Source organism: Rhinolophus ferrumequinum, chromosome 12 (assembly GCF_004115265.2).
Source record: "Rhinolophus ferrumequinum isolate MPI-CBG mRhiFer1 chromosome 12, mRhiFer1_v1.p, whole genome shotgun sequence".
Lineage (NCBI taxonomy): Eukaryota > Metazoa > Chordata > Mammalia > Chiroptera > Rhinolophidae > Rhinolophus > Rhinolophus ferrumequinum.
Genome location: NC_046295.1, coordinates 54,055,079 through 54,074,907, shown reverse-complemented (window position 1 = coordinate 54,074,907; position 19,829 = coordinate 54,055,079). Strand labels below are relative to the sequence as shown.

Sequence of the window (19,829 nt, the reverse complement as noted above, 5' to 3'; positions counted from 1 at the left end):
TTGGGACTTGTCAGCTTCCATAATAGTGTGAGCCAATTTCTTAACATAAATCCCTTTCTATATGTATATACGTCTATTGGTTCTGTTAGCGAACCCCGACTGATACAATACACACACACACCCTACAAAAGCACTGTTATTCCAGTGTGATCGTCATAGAAGAAAAGAGGAAGTGGCAGCTTCAGGAAGCCTGCACCTGTCCCTCCCCAACATGGGAATGGTTGCTGTCCCTGCCCCTGTGACAACATGGTCCCCTTTAGCGCTACTCACATCAGGGTCCAGCTCATCCAGCTCATTTTCCAGGGTCCTAAGCTCTTCCTCTGTTAGGGCTCCAAGGATTTCATCTTCATCCAGGTCACGGTATTTCTCTAGTTCTCGTCTGTACGACATTATAGAATCTGTCTTTGTCTTCCGAGTTTCTGTGCTGATCGAAGACCTACCAGAAAGAGAATGATCTCAGAAAAACCCTTCTTGGATTTGCTCTGTCAGGGCAAATAAGTGATTGTCATTCCCATGGTGGCCTGGGCATTATTTATGAATTGGCAGGATAATAGTTACTATAATGGCACACTGCAGTAAGTTGGACTAATAAAACTGTGCGAGGTAAAAGTCCTGAGGGCATGTGATTTAATGAATCACAATTGATTGTACCGGCATGACAACTAATTACGAGTAATAGGTGATTATAAATGGCTTATGAGTGTCTGAACACTATTTTATTCTATAAGTAGTTCAAACAGTTTTCTGTACAACCCTCTGCCCTTCAGCCCACACCCCTAAGAAAATATGAATGCTGGAAGCGCTACCAAAGCTGATCTTAAAGGCGGGCGGGAGGTGGTGGTGATAACTGAGCAGCTGCTGCCTGCACGCTCTTTCCCTAAAACATCTCATTCAATCCTCACAAAAAACAGCCAACAGGAATAGCTAATTCTTACTACCTAATATCAAGCTGTGTGTTAAGCAATGTACAAGGATTTTCTAACATAACCCATTTTACAGATGAGGACGTTGAGCTTAGAGAGGTTGAGTGACTCACACAAATCACACTACCAAGATGTGGCAGAACCACCATTTGAACCCAGGTCTGCTGGCTTCCCGAGCCCAAACCATTGTATCCCAACACCTTTTTCATGGAATCACCTGATGTCCTGACCAGAAGTGGACTACCTCATCCAGACCTCATTTCTTTCCCGAGGGAGCTGGCTCAGTGGGAGGAACGGGCCCGTGGGCGCAGGGAGCCCGGAGTTCATATCTGCCACATCCCAAGCTGCTCTGCTTTGCTAGAAAAGCTTACTGCTCATGTCCGAGGCCATATATGACACCCACCACTTATGTCTGGATGCTGTCTCTGGTACTTCCCATAACCATATTTTCACACCTGTGAATTCATTTGATCCTGACGCCACATCCTGTAAATTGAGTGTTTTAACTAAAACCATTTTATCAATGAAGAAACTGAGGGGTGGCTTAGGGCTGAACTCAGGACCCTCGTCATCAGACCACATTGCCTCTTGCCTAACCTGGGAGACACAACAGGGCCTTAAGCCCTTCTGTCCTCCCGCTGGACTGATAACATGACAAATCCAGCTCACACGTCACCTCTGTGAAGCCTTAGTGTCTCCTCACTAGGCAAAGCTCATGGCAGCCCTAGCACTGGGTTTACACCTCTCCACCCACACAGCTGGCATGTCTGTCTCCCTCGGCTTCCGCATGGCAGGGTCTGGGTTTGCTTGATTGGCTCTCCTCACGGCCCAACCCAGGGCCAAGCAGGAAGATTTTTTTTCCTGAAATGAACCGAATTCCAGTTCTCTACCTGCCGTTGTTAGTACAGTCAGACAGCCCTGAGGAGATTCTGGGTTCTTCTCTTGGAAAATGGAAAATGTCAGCTTGCTGCAGGAGTTGCTAGCATCTCTGTGTTTGAGCCCGTTCCCACCTGTCCCTCAAACTACGTGAGCTGAGCCATCAGCCTTCCTTTCTGAAGCTGACAGCTAAAAGGTGAGCCATCAGCGCGGGGCTTCCTTAAATGCAGTGAAATGGAATGAGGTGTTGCGTCTAGAATTGGTATTAAGGGTTGAACTGTGTCCCCGCCCACATTCACATATTGAAGTCCTAACCCCCAGTACCTCGGTAGCCCAGGCACACATTGCAAGTCAGAATTTGACATTACTTGGAAATAGGGTCATTACAGATAGAATTAGTTAAGTTTAGATGAGGTCACATTGGAGAAGGGTGGGCCCCTAATCCAACATGAACGGTGTCCTTCTAAAAAGGGGAAATTTGGACAGACACACACATAGGAAGAATACCATGTGAAGATGGTAAAGGCAGAGATCACGGTGATGCTTCCACAAGCTAGGGAACACCAAAGCTTGTCAGCAAACCACCAGAAGCTGGGGGAGAGGCTGGAACGGATCCTCACAGCCCTTGGAAGGAATCAACACTGACGATACCTTGATTTTGAACTTTTAGCCTCTAGAACTTGGAGACAATACATTTCTGCTGTTTAAGCCACTCGGTTTGCGGTACTTTGTTTGCCCTAGCAAACTAATACAATCAGTATCATCTTCTTCATATCAGTCTGTACTTTTAGACCCCTCCATGCAAACAAACAAACGAAACCCATGGCTCATCTGTGAAATGACTGGTGGAGTTTTCCAGAGTAAAGAGAAACGAGAACTAGGAAAAGACAAGCAACTAATCAATCAAAAAGATGGGTTAGTTGTTAATGAAAAACAATTGAAGTAATTAACAATAAACTAAAACTGGAGTTCCTTAAGCTAACAGAAAAAGCCTCCACTTCAGAAAGCAAGGATACGTGTTATTAATGGGAGTTTGTGCATTGTGGACATATTTGCAGGAGAAATCCAAGTGTGTGACAGCTGGCTTGATAGGAAAGAACTTGCTTCCCAAATACAGAAAACCCCGGTGCCATCCTTTTCTCTAAGAATGGCTCCGTTTGGCCTGACGTCTTCCTTTGACCAGACCCCAAGAATGCAATGTTCAGACCATAAATGCCCCCCACCCTTGATTCATTTCTATTTACTTCCAAAGAAAGCACAAGCAGCTGACAATGTTCTGGTATAGATGAAAAAAACCTTCCCGTAGGCTCTCAGAGAATAACCTAATTTGGCTTTTCCTGAGAAGAGCCAGGAGAGGATCGATGGTGTCCAGCCTGGGTCCAAAAGAAATCCTAGCAAAGGGGTTGGAGGCTTCCAGAATCAACTCCCAGAGACACCTCTGACCTAGCATCATTTAGGTGGGCTGCAAAACATATTTTTGGTGCTCAAACAGGTTCTGGGTTATATGAAGTTCCACAGAACTCTGAGCGGTAGGATGTCTCAAAATTTTCGGTACGCTTCCACACATTGGATGTCTCCAAGAGGGGTAGGTTACAAGCAGTATTTCCCAGTCCTTTTGACCATGAAACCATGTCTCTGAGCAACTACTGGAATTGGAATCTCATGAACCAAAGTTTGGAAAAGAGCTTTCAACTCACCTCTGGGTCACAAGAGGGAGCCACTCAGACTCACACAAGAAGGGATTTAGGGACAATACCAGCTAGGACAAGTTGGGGGCCCTGGGAGCTTCCCATGTTTGTGGTCTCTTCCAGCAGACTCATGTCCTAGATGATTTGCACTAGATCAAAAGCAGTAGAAAAAGCCGTGCACGGACCCTGGAGAAGGGATGAGCCAGGAAGAGAGAACAGGGGAGAGAGGAATCAGTATCAAAGCCAGCTTAGGAAAAGGGAACTGGGAAGGAGCGGGAGGACAGAATTAGGTAACAACTACGGGGCCCTCTGACGAGGGACAGGGCGCAGTGGCAGGCCACCTCCAGAGAGGTCATGCTGAAGGGTGCAATCATGGAATCTCCTGAGGATCAGTCTTCCTCTTAGGGCTTACGAGGAGGTTGACAATCCACTAACACACTCCAAGGTGCTGTTGAATTTCACAAGTCCTATTTCAGAAAATTTAAAACGCCCTTTCTAATGTCAAGAGTCCTGTGAAGATTACAAAGTGATGAAGCATTGCATTAAACAAGCTGAGAGGAACGGAGAGCTCCTAAGGTAAACGCTGAAGCTGTCAGCTTCACGCCACACTCATCCACTTGGCTCCCAGGGATGCTTTCTCTAAAGCAAGACTCTCCTGTGGTGTGGGAACTAGAGGTGGGGAAGAGACAGGGTGGGAGAGAGGTGAAAACCGTGTCAGCCCACTGCAAGCTCGGCCTTAAAATACAGCTTGGAAGACATGGTATTTTATAGCTGTTGATGAAAGGTCTTCGTTTCCTAATAAAAGAGCTGTCATGGATGGACATAGGCCTGAGAGATTCGTATGACTTTGGTTGGAACAGGAGTTCTCGCAGTAACTCCCCAGAGCACACTCGAGGAGTTCCTCTCCTTCTCTGGGCCTCTGTTTGCTCATCTGTAAAATGAACATGAATGGACTGGGAAATTCTGCATGAAACCTATCCCTCCTGGAGACATCCAAGCATTAGATCACATGGGTGGTCTTTAAACTGTGCCCAGGAAAGAGCTCAGACTCTGAGAAAGCCCTTCTAGGGTCCCTGCGAGAGTTAAGGAGGAGAGGCTAAGCAAAGGGGCTCAGTCCTGATTTATTTGGGGTTCCACATACGATATCTCTTGAAGAAAGGATTCAGCTGCTAAAAATAAAAAGTTGAAAATCACTGGACTGGGTTTCTTTATCCATATAGTGAGAGGGTCACAGTACTCACCTCCTAGGGTGTTGTGAGGATTAATTGGCAACAAGCAAATAAGGTATAAAGCTTGGGGCTATTGTGAGGTCAACACAGACTCAACAAGTGGGAGCCACTATGATGATGCTGGGGCTGGAGTTTCCACCTGCTCCCCCATCTGCCTCAGCAGACCCTAATTACCCTCAGGTAGGGACCTGTCTCTTATTTGCCTTCATGTCTCGGTGCCTAGCCCTCTGCCTGGTGAATGTGCTAGTAGAGAAGGAGCACATTCAGGTTTGGGTCTAGGGTCCTTGGAACTTTGGGCAAGTACCTTCTCTTCTCAAATCCTCTGTTTTCCCATCTTTAAAATGAAAAGGTCAGACCAAGTCTGGGAGGACTTGGAGCCCAAGAGGGGAGAGACAGGGAGGAAGGGGGTGGGGGTGAAGCTGCCAGGGCCCCCAACATGGCCTGCCCAAAACAGAACAGCGCCTCTCTTACTTGCTTTCTAAGCTGGGTCTGAGGAAGAGCTGGTGAGAAAAATGAAAGGGCAGCTCAATAAATTTAAAACACATTTAAAAACTTAAGTCTTCCAAAGCTGGTGTGTATATTACACTAACAGCATATCTGGCCACCCTGCTTCTCAACAGTGGAAGCCTTAAGCCACTGCTAAATATGAAAAAAAAAAAACACAACAGAATTTACAAGCTGTGCCAGGAAATAAAACTAGGCGGGTTGGACAGTAAAAATTAGTGGGTCAAGGGCTGAGGCCATCCATTAGGAAGTTTCAGAAGTAAAAGCTCTAAGACAGGCAAGCTCCTGGAGTACCAAACGGGCTTTTAAATCTCTTGCCGAAGTGGGTCCCGTCACTTCTGCTAACGGCCTCCCCAGCATCCTCCCCTAGGGGAACACTTGGGGAGGAGGTGCTGGAGTGGCATCTTGATTTATGGACTGTACTTCCCAGAGGTCAGGAGGAGCTGAGTCACAAGTTCAAATGAGTATTTTCTAGCTATACCATTTTCTTATTTCAGCCACAGTGAACGTCTTAACGATGGGCGAAGAAAGGTTGATTTACAGAGTTGATTCTTCAAACCCCATCTCCTGTCTTTGTCCTTCTCTTTTGGAAAACACTTGGCTAAAGAGATTTATACCATGATCCCTCTTCACCGAAGCCTGCACCTCTCTCTTCCCTTGGCTTCAGGGACACAAGAGTGCCTGCGATGTCCCCTGTTCCTTCTGAGAGAGCTGTCTCTCCCCTGCGCTCCTTCAAGGGCACCTCATGGGGGCAGCCACACTTTATATCATGTGACCTCTCCTCAGCCCATTGGACAGAGTGGGTACCTGGCTCAGTCAATGACCTATGAGGTAGCCTGGGACAAGAAGAAAGGATGAGTTGGGTGAATATGAGTTCCTTTACTTATTGGCATTTGTATTAGTTTTGTGGGGCTGCCCTCACAAACTACCACAAAGTGCCTTAAACAGCAGAAATTTGTCTGTTAGTTCTGGAGGCTGGAAGTCCAAATCTAGGTGTCGGCGGGGTTGGTTCCTCCTGAGGGCTCTAAGGGAGAATCCCTTCCATGCCTCTCTCCTAGCTCTGGTAGCTTCAGGCATTCCTAGGCGTAAGCTGGCGGTCTCCCAGTTCTGTACATGTCTATGTCCGAATGTCCCTCTATATAAGGACACCAGTCATACTGGATTAAGGCCTACCCTCATGACAATATCTGAGCTTGATCATCTGCAAAGACCCTATTCCCAAATAAGGTCACATTTACAGGTACGTCTTTTGGGGGGATACAATTGGACCCAACAACAGCATTGACCTGGGACATAAGAATGGGGCAGGTGGCAGCGGAAGCTGGGGGTGAAGAGAGGTGACTATGATGAGCATGGGAGACTGAGAACATGAGGTAAGAGACGTGCAGGGAGGTGGAGTCCTCATGGGAGGGTGACTCTCGAGACTGAGAGAGAGATGGAGAGCACCACGTCCCCGGAAATGCCCAGTCCCTGCTCCCACGGGCGGGATTGCTATGGCTCATGTTGGATCCCCACGAGGCCCCTGGCCCCCCACAATCTTTAGGAGGCCCACTCCTCTCCTCATGCTCCCCTCATTTCACTCAGGTGCTGTGAATGACTCCTTGGTTCCTTGCAAACTAGAGCGAGAGCTCAAACACTCCCGGCTTCCCTCCTTCCTTTCCGTCCCCTCCTTCTCCGTCTGATTGATGATGCGTCCTTCCTGGCCCCTCTGTTCCCCTGGGCTCTGCCCTCTTCCCACTCTCACACTCCCCCTTGGGGTTCTTATCTCCCATGTGGGGTCTGTTCCCAGAGATAAGCTGATGACTCTCCGATGGTCTCTCCAGCTTAGGCTCCTTGCTGGGCACTTCGCCTGGAGTCCTTCAAGCTCAAGTGCCCAACGCTGAGCACGGCCCACCTCACCACCACCACCAGCTCCTCTCCTGGGGTCAGCCTGAACTCTTCCCTTCCCACTCCCCCTCCTCTGGTTGGTCTGCATGCCTGTCATTCCTCTCTCTCTCTCTCTCTCTCTCTCTCTCTCTCTCTCTCTCTCTCTCTCTCTCTCTCTCTCTCTCTCTCGTTATAGTTTTTAAAATTATGATAAAATATACATAATATAAAATTTGCCATTTGAAGTGTTCAGTCCTGTAGCACTAAGTACAGTCACATGGTTGTGCAACCATCACCACCATCCATCTCCGTAAATTCCTCATCTTCCCAGACTGAAACTCTGTCCCCATGAAGCACTAACTCCCCGTCCTCTCCTCGCCACTGCCCCTGGCCACCACCGTTCTACTTCCTGTCCCTGAATTTGACGACTCTAGGTGCCTCATCTAAGTGGAATCATACGCGTTTGGGACTATTAGGTTGGTGTAAAAGTAATTGTGGTTTCAAAGGTTAAAAACAGTTGCAAAAACCGCAAGTACTTTTGCGCCAACCTCATGGAATCCTCTCTCTTTGACATCCTTTGCATCTGTCCCTTCTCTCCCATTTCAGGATGCTTACCTTTTTTAAAAGCTATGTTATCAAAACAGCCTCCCAAACGGTCTCCCTGCCTCAGTTCTCTTACCTTCCTGTCTACACTCAACTCAACCTGCAAATGAGCTTTGTGAAAAGCAATTCACGAGCTGAAAGCCACCGCCAACAGCCTCCATTATGACAGACAGAGAGCAAACTCCCCAGACCACTTGTCCCTGAGCACCCCAGAAATTTCAGTCCTCTGGGCGGTGCTCCAGCAGTTCTTTCAGCCTGAGGCACCCGCCTCCATGCAGCCCGAAGTCTCACTAAGTCCTCAGAGCACTGCCCCTCCACATAAGCCCCCGATTTCCTTATTGGTGAATGGTGGCCTCTCTCCCAGTCTGTGTGCAGCCCTGTGCAAACGGTGCTTCCCCGCCCAGCAGAGGAGACTGTGGCTCCCACACCTCTCAGCCCCCAGGCTGGGTGGGTGAAGGCGGCAATCACCTGCCCAGCTCCACACCTCAGTGCACAGTCCTGGCCTGGCTCCGAGTCCAGGTGCCATGACTGCAGGTCAGTCGGGAGACAGCCCCTGGGACAGACCCCCAGGAGCTGGGTGAACAAATTCTATCCCAGGCCAAAGAAAGGGAAGAAAGCCAACCGGCCCTCGACTGGGGAGGGTGATGAGGTGCAGAAGGGGCAGACACGTGGGTAACGGAGTTTGGGGGCACGTACCTTCCTCATAAAATGTGACGCAATAATTATACCAACAACCACTCCAATGTGCAGAGACGTTTGCAGCTTATAAAACAACAACCACTTTCATGCCTGCAGTTTCATGTCACCTGCACGGCAAGAAGTGAGTGTGACTTGGGGTGCGTTGTCACCTGTGACGGGACCCAGAAAGACAGGGAGAGGGATAGGGCTGGACCAAGAGGGTGAAGTTCTCCCAGCCACCTAGGTCCCAATGTCCTGCCTTCCCGCTTCCCCAGGGAGCCCCTGCGTGAGGCCTGAGCTGTGCCGCCTCCCCTGCTGGTTCTCCCAGGCAGGGCTGGCTGTGGAGTTGGCTGGGTCCATGCAAAATAAGACCGTGGGGTCCTTTGTTCAAAGACAGGACAAAAGTGCCGTTCAAGGTACTCAGACACAAAGTTTTTCCTTTCTCTCATGATCTCTCTTTGGATCTGTCATGGAGTTTATAATATTTAATTTATTATTAGAGTTGCCATTTACACAGGTGTCTGTTTGCTTCGACTCAGAGCATACACACCAAGTTCACTGGCGGCCAGTTTCCCTCCCCTGCCAGATGCAGGACAGACGCCCTGTAGCCCTGGTGGGGGGTCGGGGGGGGCAGGGAACTGAAGCCAGGCCTCTCTCCTGCCCCAGCACACAGAGCAGGGTGATCTCAAGGCTATTGCAACCTCTGTGCAGGACACTAGGTGCCTGGAACGGGGTGGAGCAGAGGTTTGGCCTGCAGAGTGGCCAGCTGAATGTATGCGGGAAAAGCAGGGAGCCCCAGTGATAGCGGGGCAGGGGTAGGACGGGGAGGCTAGCGGGACCTGGGGGTGCCAGGAGGCGAGGCAGCCAGAGTCTCATAACCCATCCCCGGGAAGCACAGCGGCAGCTGGGGATGGGACCACGTGTGAGCTGAGGCTTCAAGCCCTGGTACATGTTCCATTGTCCATGGGGCTTCACTTAAACATATAAACCCAAAGATAAAATGAAGAATTTCAAGAAAGTGTCTGCAGAACATTCAATGAAGCACAGGGTCCTTCTGAGAGCAGGGCTTTGTGCAACCGCATAGCCTACCGCCCATTCCCAGCCTCTTCTCAGGACACACACCCTGAAGGTCCCAGGGCCAGGCTCAGCCTTATCTCATCCGACATGGTCCTTTTCCTCTCTGGTATCTTCCAACCCACTGGAATCTCTAGTCCCCGGGGTCTATAGGAAGCTGGGGACATTGGGCAATGGCAGAAGGAGCATTGGGATGGAAGTCAGGGGACCTGGTTACAAGTCCTGACTTTGGTTGAGGACCTGCTGTGTGACCTCGAGGAAGGTGCTGTACCTCTCTGGATCTCGATTTCCACAACCTAATTCATTGAGTGAGTATTTATTGAGGCCCCACGTTGTGCAGGGCATGGTGGGCCCTTGTGGGAGAGACAGAAATGAATAAAAGAATCCCTGGCCCTCAGAAAGCTTACAGTTAAGTTGGGAGGATAAGACACACACCAAAATCCCCGGGGTGGTATCACACACATCGTGTCTTCACCAACCACCCTCAGAGTGGGTACGAGCTGGGCCATCAGCCCTAGTTTACAGATGAGCCTCCTGTCGGGTCAGCCTGGTGAAAAGTGAAAGCTTGGACTGGGGTCGCACACAGCGTGGTGACGGACCTGCCCTGGCTTTTACTGGCTGGGCAGCCTCGGTCCTGCCCCTAAGGGCCTCTGAGATTCATGGATCCACTTAAGTGAGGGCACAACAGGTACCTCTCAAGGGGTGCTGCGAAGAGGGGATGAGATAAAGGAAGACGTGGCTCGCGCTGCTGAGTTGCTCCCCCTTCTTCAGCCCCACGATGCTGCAGCCCAACAAGCCAAGCCCATGAGCACGAGCTGGGGGGACACGCTGAGCAGGAGAAGGATGCGGCAGTTCTCAAGTGACTCCCCCCATTGTAAGTCAACAGCGTGAGGCGTTGTCCCCCAAAGTTATGGTGTGATCCTAGCTGCAATAATCATAGTACAGCGACCGAAGCCAGGGGATGACGGCCTTGCTCGGTCGGCTTCATGCTGCAGCTCAGCCCTGGGCTCCCACTCTTTCACTTTATTCTTTTTAAGTAAGGAATTTGGTTACATACAGTCAAGTGCAGGAGTAAGAGTACAGTTCACTGAATTTTCCCATACGCATACACCTATGTAAACACCACTCAGACGAAGATGATGTGACATTTCCAGCTTCCTTATACCCCCTTCCAGCCCATCCCCCTAAGGCAACTACTATTCTGACTTTTCAAACCTCAGATGAGCTTTGATTACTCCTGAACATCATATACATGGAAAAATACAGTGGGTACGTGGCTGTTGGGGAGGTGACAAGATGAGACAGAAGGCCTGCTTCTATTATGAAGAACAGGTTTGGGGCCACTGAGTGGGCAGGATGGGCACTCAGAGACCTGCTGTCTTTCAAAGACTGCTTTCTGGCCTGTTGACATTGATTTTCTCTGGCTGATCTCATTCTCTTAGTCATATGGGAAAGTACCTTCTGGAAAAGCAGAGAAACTAAACCCAGTGTGTGACTCCATCGCTCTGTGCAGTTGCTACGAGCTCTGTCCCAGGGCATACGGGGCCTGGACAGTCCGCATGTCCATCAGAGTTGTCAGATGGATTAAACGAGAAAGGCCAGTGTGTGTTTTCATTTTGCATCGCTTGAGGTCATCATGGTGTCTGAGTCACCTCTCAGGTGCTACAGGCAGGTTCGTTGAATAAATGAATTAATGAATGAATGCCCAGAATTCGTTACTGGCTTTGACAACCATAAGTCAAAACCACTGGCAGAAAGCTGGCTTGTAGAAAAGCTTGGGGAACTCGCTCCTATTCTTTCTCCATTTTGCAAACACAGACTTTGTCCCCTTACCTCACAGCAGGTGTTAACGTAAGATATAGCTTTATGAAGCACAGTTTTGTATTTTCTGAAAAACCAGTATGAAATTAGCATGAGCAATGCCAAAAGGTAAATGGCAAAACGGGAAAGATGTTTGCTGCACATTGAACAAAGGGCTAATTTGTTTCATAGACAAAGAGTTCTTACAAAAAATATATATAGAGAGAACAGCCCAGTGAAAATTTAGGAAGAGGAAAGGAGCAGGCACTTCACATAAGAATCCAAGTGGCTAATAAATCTATGAATAGATAATGAAGCTCATAATTACAGAAAAGTCAATTGAGAAATGAGACATCAGTTCTATCAGACTGACAAAGATGGAAACGTCTGAGCGTTCCCAGTGTTCACAAGCTGTGCAAGAGACGAGCATTCTCAGAAGGAAGAGAAGCCTCCATTGGTACACCCTCTGTCAAGGCAAGGTAAGCCGTATCTGTCCAAAGGCACACACCCTTTGACTCGGCAATTCCATTTCCAGGAATTTATCCTACCAGCTTACTCACTGAACTGTGCGACGATGGATGTACAAATTACCTGGCTATGACCTCGATTAGCAAAAATATTGGAAACCACAGAAAAGTTATCAACAGGGCACTGGGTAAATTCTAGTGTAGACATATGATAGGCTACTATTAACAGGTTATTCCTGCCCACCCTTTGTGTCACTGCACCCCACAATAACAAGCATTTTTCTGTCCATACTGCATAACAGGCATAGTGATAAGCACTTTACATGGATTATTTCATGCGATCTTAATTAACTCTGTGAGGTAGGTACTTTTTATTCCCATTTTACAGGTGAAAAAACCAAAGTGCACTAATCTGACTGTCTTAGCTTCCTAGGGCTACCGTAACAAATTACCACAAACTAGATGGCTTAAAACAACATGAATTTTCTGTAGCCATTCAGAAGGCCAGGAATCAGAAATCAAGATGTCGGAAGGGCTGGTTCCTTTGCAGGCTCTAAGGGAGAATCTGTTCTGTGCCTTCCTGGGTCTCTGGTGACGCAGACAATCCTTGGCACTCCTTGGCTTGTACCAGCATCCGTCCAATCTCTGCCTCTGTTGTCACATGGCCTTCTTCTCTGCCTGGGTCCTCTCCTCTTCTTATAAGGACACCAGTCATTGGATGTGGGGCCCACCCTAATCCAGTAGGACCTCAACGTAACTAATTACATCAGCAAAGACCCTGTGTCCAAATTAGGTCACATTCTGAGATTCTGGGTGGACATGACTCAGACACTACTTAACCCGGGGGGTGGGGACACTACTTGACCCAGGACACTGACCACGGTCACAAAGCCAGTAAGTAGTAGAGCCAGGTTCCAATTCAGGCAGGCAACAGGGCTGTACACACGTCATACTCCGTGTTGCCTCCCCATAGTAGCCCACATTTTATATCATGCTAGCCACCTCCCAGGTACTTCCTTAAGCGTTTTACATATAATAACTTAGTTCCCACAGTAGCCTTGCTTTATAGATGGGGAAACTGAGGCATGGGGAGTTATAAATCACCTGAGTTTACACAACCAGTAACTGCAGACCTTAGATTTGAACCCAGGGACGTGGGCTCTAGAGTCCACATTTTTAATTACTGCGCTAAGCTGCCTTCCAATCTAGAGTTCCATCAGGACAATATACAAACAGAGTTAGGGACAAGAAAACATTTCTCTTTCCTGAAAAACGGGTGTTCTTCTGTATCAGACAAGACATGTCCTCCATTTCCCCCTGGCTGCCATGACACATCTCAGAGCTGATTTGAGGGTCCAAATACAGTTGCCATCTTCAGCCAGGTCAGTGGCATAATTTCCTCTCCTTATTCTGTGTTGGGTATTCTTACCCTGGGCTTCTAAATCGCCTTCAGGGGGATCCACACACCCACTGAAATGATAAGCAAACTGTTGGGTGTATGGACATACTCACTTTTCTAGAGCGTCTTTACTTCTCATGAGACTCTCAGAGTCCTATGACCCTAATTTTCAGGTTTTCTGCCCTGTCCTTTTCAAATTTCTAGTCTTACCAGTTATGTTGCCTGTGCAGGTTTATTTTAAGCCACCTCAAACCCTTTTAATGGTGTAAGTGGAATGCAGTATAAAAATCATAAACAAAGGCATACAATGCTGGCATCCAATCTCACTTTTTAAATCTTCCTAGGTTTGCAAGGAGGAAGTCTTCCTTCAGGGCTCTCCTCTCCCATGTCTTCCGAGTGGTTTTGAGGGGAAATCTGGGTGCTCATGCCAGCACGGGCCAGACACTCATTCTGTGCACACAGATTTGTAGGCATTGTGCGGCGAAAAAGGCAATTGGACACAGGAGCCTGGAGTTCTGGAGCTCAGAGGAGGTTCTTTGACTTTAAAGCCCTGTCTGGGCCTGTTTCTCCAGAACGGAAAGAAGGAGGTAAAGCGGAAGAAGGTAGAAATAACCCACTGCTACAAGGCCCGACCCTTTCAGAGACATGCCCAAGTCGTTGCTGGGGCCTTGCCCTCTCCAGTGTGGCCCGCCACGTGGCCCACATCGTGCCCCTCCCACCAATCACGTGCCCCATCGCTAGTCCCATCCCCACCTTTCCCACGTGCCCCACCTTGTTCTGTGCACGTCCGCTACGTGCCCCATCACGCTCTGCGTGCCCACACGTGCTTCATTAAAAAAAACTCTCAAAAACAGAAAGAGATCCTGCTGCTTTTGAGTCGGCTTAAATGAATTTGTGTGTAGATTTTAATAGAAACCGGTCTTAATACAATGGCCAAGGGAAAACGTTGAGATAACTAGAGTTCATCTTGGTGCTCAAAGCGTGGTTGTCTGTGTATGCAGGGTGGGCGTCATATTATTAGGTGTTTATTAGAGCTTATTAGGAATTATTAAACTTATTATTTAATAAGCTTATTAGAACTTACTAGAAACATGGAGCCTGTTAGAAATTCAGAATCTCAGGCCCCTCCCAGGCCTACTGAGCTGGAATTTGCATCTTTAACAGGATCCCGAGTGATTAAAATGTTAATGAAGCATTAGTACAGAACATAAGGACTCTCATTTCTCACATTTACCAAACCCTGGAGAGCAATTTGTTTTTTTCCGGAATACACACCCCAACTGGATGACCCGGAACAATTCCTATTGGGGTTCACTGTCCTATCTACAAAAACCGGGTAATAAGACCTGCCCTTTTCCTTACAGGATTACTGAGAGTTTCAAATGAGATCATGGATTTGCTCTATTTATTGTGATGGGTTTGACAGGGGCTGCGGAGTCATCGGGGAGCAGAATAGGGGTGGCTTCTGCTCCGATGGAGTTGACGGTTTGGTGAGATGGGAAAACATATAGATGCTGGTTGGTGATGTGTGATTGTTAGGTTATCACAGGGCTTTCACGCGCTTACTCTCTGATTCATTCATTAGTCAGTTGTTTATTAAAACATAAAAGTGCTTGCACTATGCTGAGCTCTGACCAGAAATAAATGAGCCATAAACTCTTTTCTGAAGGAGCTATCAGTCTAGTCAGAGATAAGGATGTAAGTGGATGACTACATTTATAACACACTATGGTGGCTCCCTGAGATCCATTCGGGGGCTGTGGGAGCACAGGTGAGGCAATGAGGACCTTTGCTTTTAAAGGATGCAACAAGTTCACTATATTGAGAAGCGAGAGAACAGCATTCCAGGCAGAGGAACAGCAGGGGCAAGGTAGGGAGGCATGAAGGCATGTGTCCACCGTGACCAGAAGGCCAGGAGAATCTGCAGGAATGCCAAGAGATGGTTTTGGAGAAATAGTTTGGTGCCAGATCATAGATGGTCCTGGTGTTCGATGCTAAGGAATCTGGTGGGAAATGGGGAGTCCCTGAAAGGAGAGGAATAACACAGTCATAGCTACATTTCACAAAGAGCTTTTAACAGCAACGTAGAAGAAGAAAAGACTTGAGGCAGAAAGACTTTAAAAAGGCTCTGACAATAGCTCAGGGAGAAATGGCAAAGTCATGGATTGGGGTAGTGATTGTGGGGATAGGAATGAATAGAAGAGATACTGAGGAAGATAGAATTGGCAGGACTCGACCAAATGGACAGGGTGGTGAGGGAAAGGAGGTTTCCGGCTCGGTGCCTGGCTGATGGTGTTACTGTTAACCAAATGGACAGTGGGGGAGGACAGGGTGATGAGCCCAAGTCTGGACCCGTTGGTTGTCAAGTGCCTTTAAAATGCTTTGTTGGCTTTGCCCGATTGGCAGGAAGAGAGCAGTCCAGGCTAGACACATGGATTTGAGTCGTGAGTTTATAGGGGGTGTGTAGAACCAGGGGAGTGAATGAGATTGTTGGAGGGTGTGGGGTGAAAAGAGAATAGGGTTGAGAATGGCACCTACATTTAAGGATGGGAGAGATGAGTCCCTGAAGGGGGCTGAGAGAGACTAAGAAGCATTTCTGCTTCTCTCAGTTCTCGTAGACATGGAGAGTGAATACCTCAGGGGACACAACTCCTCACCCACCACAGTCGTCTCCAGAAATGGCCCTGGGGTGAGTGGTAGCCTTGAGAAGAAGAATGGAGACAGGGACACGTGTGCCGGACTTGCCTCCCTCTCCTTCCCACTTTCCTCCTCATGCACAGTAATATGTAGCTCTTTCACAAATCCGTTTTTCTCTGAGAAAAAAAAACCCCAAAAAGATACAAGAAAAACAGAAACAAAAGAAATACTTGAGCTTGTTTAGTTTTTCGGATCAGACAAGGACCCAGCACCTCCTAACTTCGAAGAAACCCTCCCAGACATGTCCTAGGTTGACTTCAAATGAGCTCACTCTTTCATTATCATTAAGAGCAAAAATCGTGATTAACCAAAGGAGGATTCTACAAAACCAAACAAAAGAGAGGAAATGATTCTAGAATTATGCCATCTGATCCGTGTGCTTTTTCTGTAGAAACAGGTCTGTGGCTTTATAAGGATAATGGCTCCTACCAGCCAAATAATTGATCTATTTGGTATTCTGGCTTTAAGCAAAAAGTGAACTGGCCTCTTTAGAAATGTTGGCAGCCTGGCTGGTCCATTAGCAAGACTGAAAAGACAAAACATTGACTGGAAAAGGCCATTATGACTAGGCTCAGCAGGAGTCATTGATAGATGATGTCATTTCAGAAATAAGCAAGCCAAGGTCACGAGGCCCCTGGGCAGTCAAACCACCCTTCATGGCCCATCATCACCCTGCTTTGCAGATACTGAAGTCTGCCAAGGAGACACAGGATCTGAGCCAGAAGGGCTTCATTTTACCCTTTCTTTGCTCAGCCTGATTCTAGAGGAATGTGATTCTAGAGCCTGTGACATTCGGCAGGTCATTCAGGAAGCCCCTCGGCCCTCCCATGTGCACAGCTCTTCGATTCTCTTTTCACCTGTTCCTTTCTCCTGGTCCTGCTCTGCCTCTTCTCACACTCCTCAGCCCAGAAGCACCTGCCTCCCCTCTCTGCCCCGTCCCCAGCTCCTACTACTTTCCCTCTCCCTTCATTTCTCATCCAAGCGTTTAGAAAGAGTTGGAGGCTGTCTCCACTTGTTCAGTTCGCACTAGCTTCTGACTCTTCCCCTCACGAACACTGATAATACCATTGCAGGTACCAAGCCCTGGGCTGAGGGCTTTCTCTGTATCATCCCCCTTAATCCCCACAGCAACCCCTAGGAAATGGGTGCTGTTGTTATCCCATTGTGCAGAGAAGGAAACTGAGGCTCAGGTGGACAGGTGGGCTCACTAACCCCAGGAAGGCAGTAGAAGATCCCGTTTTGAACCCTCTGCCATGCCCTAGCCAAACTCCCCTATGACTCCCTGCCCGTCCTAGTGGACTCTTTCCAGCCCTCATCCCTTCCGTGTTTGCACAGCAACTAGCACTGCGAACCTCTCTCCTCCCCTGGCTTTTGGGGAGCCACTTTCTCCCACTCTTTTCCTCCTCTTCACAGAGTCAGCTCCCCTAGATTTCATCCTGGCACTTCACGTTTCTTATGCTAGAAAGTCTTCCAGGAAACTCCAAGCCCTTTTGATTCCACAGCCACTAGAAACCATCCTGCCCACCCCTTTATTGCTCAAGGTCACTCTAAGTGGGTGGCAGAGGTTCATACTTCTCGGCAAGTCCACCTTGTGTTACTCGGCTGCCACTCCCTACCCCCTGTTTTTGTGTTTTTGCTGAGCAGGAAGCAGCCCTACCCTGGAGTAGGGAGAAGGTGTGAGACACTGATAAGGTGGGCGGAGGTTATTTTTAGAGGACACTGACTTTCCACTTAAACTAGGAAGAACCCAAGGGCCAAGACCTTCTAAAACATGGGTTTGCAAGACTGGCTCCTTAAAGGGAACCAACACACCAAAATAAATAACGGTGTTCCTTGCTTTCATTCTCTGCCTGTTAATGTGTCTCGAGTTGATGAGAACCTATTTGTCTCCATATCCCTTCAATTCTGTGAGGCTTTGAGATGTTGTCAAAGAAAATGTATAATATAAAGTAAAGTAGAAACAAAAATGAAACTTCGGGATGAGGGTCCTATTGTTTGAGCAAGGGAAAGTCCTGGAAGCAGCAGATCAAAGAAGAGAGAGCACTGGTAGGATGCTCAGAGATCCCCAAGACCTGCCTCAGCAGAAGAAAGGGTCAGGAAAGAGAAGAAAAAGGCTGGTGGAGGCTGCAGACCTCCTGGCACATCCAGCAGCGTTTGACCTTGAACAGGGGGGCTCTGTGGCCCTTCCCAAGAACAAAATGGCTGTCATCACTGGGAGAAAGATGGAGATTTTGGGAGTGCTCCCTGTAAGGGCCTGGAACCTGGGTTAGGATCTGGTTCTGTGATTCGGCCATGAAAAAGCTTGGGCTTGGTCATCTCCAAGAGTCTGAGAAGGAGAAAGTGGAAGCCAAGGCAGGGTCACTAATAGCAGAAGTGATGGTGACGCGGGTGTGTGCCTGTTCGGCTCCGAGGCCGCACCATACGCATCCTATGGGCAGGGACACTGAGGCCAGCGAGGGGCTGGGCTGGGCCAATGGCCCTGCCCAGTTGTTTGTGTCTAAAGCTGTTTGAGTCACTGGCAGTGCTTTGCGAAGATGGTGGTTGCTAGCCGGGAGAGCTGCCCATCATTAACGTGGGGCGCGCTTCCCAGGGGGCGGATGGCCCGGGCTATTCCGAGGGTTCTAGGATGTCCTAAAACACGACCCGAGTCAGAGGAACTGACAAAGTGTCGGGTTTCCGCAACCCTTCCGGACGTGCACGACTGTGCCCCAGCGTCTCAGGCCAGGAGCCGGTGAACAGGTGGGGGGAGCGCCAGCCTTCAAGCGCGCACCCCACTGCACTCTCAGGGCTCTGACTCCTAGCTGCACCAAATCCCGCCCCTACCAATGGAGACACTGAGTCTCAGAGAACAGAGGGGGCTTTCGCCAAGGAGCTCCTGCCTCAGGCTCCTTTCCGATCTACCGCGTGCATCGTGGTACTTGAAACCTCGTTATCTCCCGCAGTTTGGGAAACTTTTCCTGCCACAAACAGGCGCAGCCCGCACCCCAGTTCCACGTCCACCCGAGCACGTACATCCCCACTCCCACCCCCAAATTCTGGGCAGCCGGAGGGGCGGCCGCGCTTCGGTGCGGGGCTCCGGCGGGCACCTGTACCTAACCGAGCGCCCGGGGCGCGGAGCCCCGCCACGCTGGAGTCTAGTCGGGGAGGACCCCGGACCCCGCGCTGCTCTTCGACGGCCCCCAGGTCCTTCTCCTGTTTACAGACGCGGTGCTGAGGTCCTGAGAGGAGGGTGCCCTAGCCAGGACCATGCGCGCCGAGCGGTGCGAACGCGAGCGCCAGACACCGGACCCCCAGACCCGGCTTCCCAGTCCTGGAGGCAACCCGAGGCGGCAGCTATTTATAGAGGAAGCCACGCTCAGTCCCTCTTGGCGGCGGCGGCGACAGCTGAATATTTTGCCCAGATATGGCTGGGGCCCCGGCGCGGGGGCAGGGAGCCCCGCGAGTGAGAGAGAGACCCCTGGCCGGGTGGGGGGCTTACCAGACGGTAGAGCCGCTGGGGTTGGCGCGGGCGCAGGCGGCGGCCGGGCGAGCGCAGGCGGCCGGCAGACCGGCGCGGGCAGCGAGCGGTGGGCAGCGCGCGGGCGAGCGGGCGAGCGGAGCGCGGGGCTGGATGAGCTCCCGTGCGGCCGCAGGCGGGCGGGCGCTGTGGGCTCCGGGGGTGGGAGCCAGGGGCGGGGCCCGCTCCGCGCTGTCACCGCGCCCCGCCCAGCCCTCGGCCTCTCCCTCCTTACCTCTCCCTCCACTCGGGGGCGCCGAGGCGCAGCGCACAGTCCCTGGTCGGGGAGAGACACCCGCGGTGGGCAGCGCGGGGCAGGGGCTGGGCCTCCCCGAAGCTTGGCTCCACCGACAAGTAGGTGCAGGTCTCTCCAATCTGAGTCTCGGGTTCCCTACCTGTACCAGGAGGAGTTTAAGCGATGGTAGAGTGATCTGGGAAGGTGGGCGGATATTCATTCCTGCGGGGGGTAGGATGTGAGGAACTGCAGTTCCTGGGATGGTGCAAAGCCAACCAAGCAGCTGCTGCACCT

At 49.8% G+C, this 19,829-nt stretch overlaps 1 protein-coding gene across 3 annotated transcripts in view; it reads right to left on the bottom strand.

Annotated features, from left to right (window-relative positions):
• Window positions 1-19,402, bottom strand: part of TMOD1 (tropomodulin 1) — a 79,329-nt gene extending 59,927 nt beyond the window's left edge. The window contains exons 1-2 of one of the 3 annotated variants that reach the window (XM_033122507.1): window positions 19,283-19,402; window positions 271-436 (exon numbers count right to left, since the gene is read on the bottom strand). In XM_033122507.1, coding sequence (XP_032978398.1) covers window positions 271-390 — 120 coding nt within the window. In that variant the 5' untranslated portion in view covers window positions 391-436; window positions 19,283-19,402. Of the gene's footprint in view, window positions 1-270; window positions 437-3,496; window positions 3,521-19,282 lie in introns of those variants that run through there. The other 2 variants (XM_033122508.1, XM_033122510.1) reach the window with 2 other exon arrangements.
• Between the last annotated feature and the right edge of the window lie 427 nt (window positions 19,403-19,829).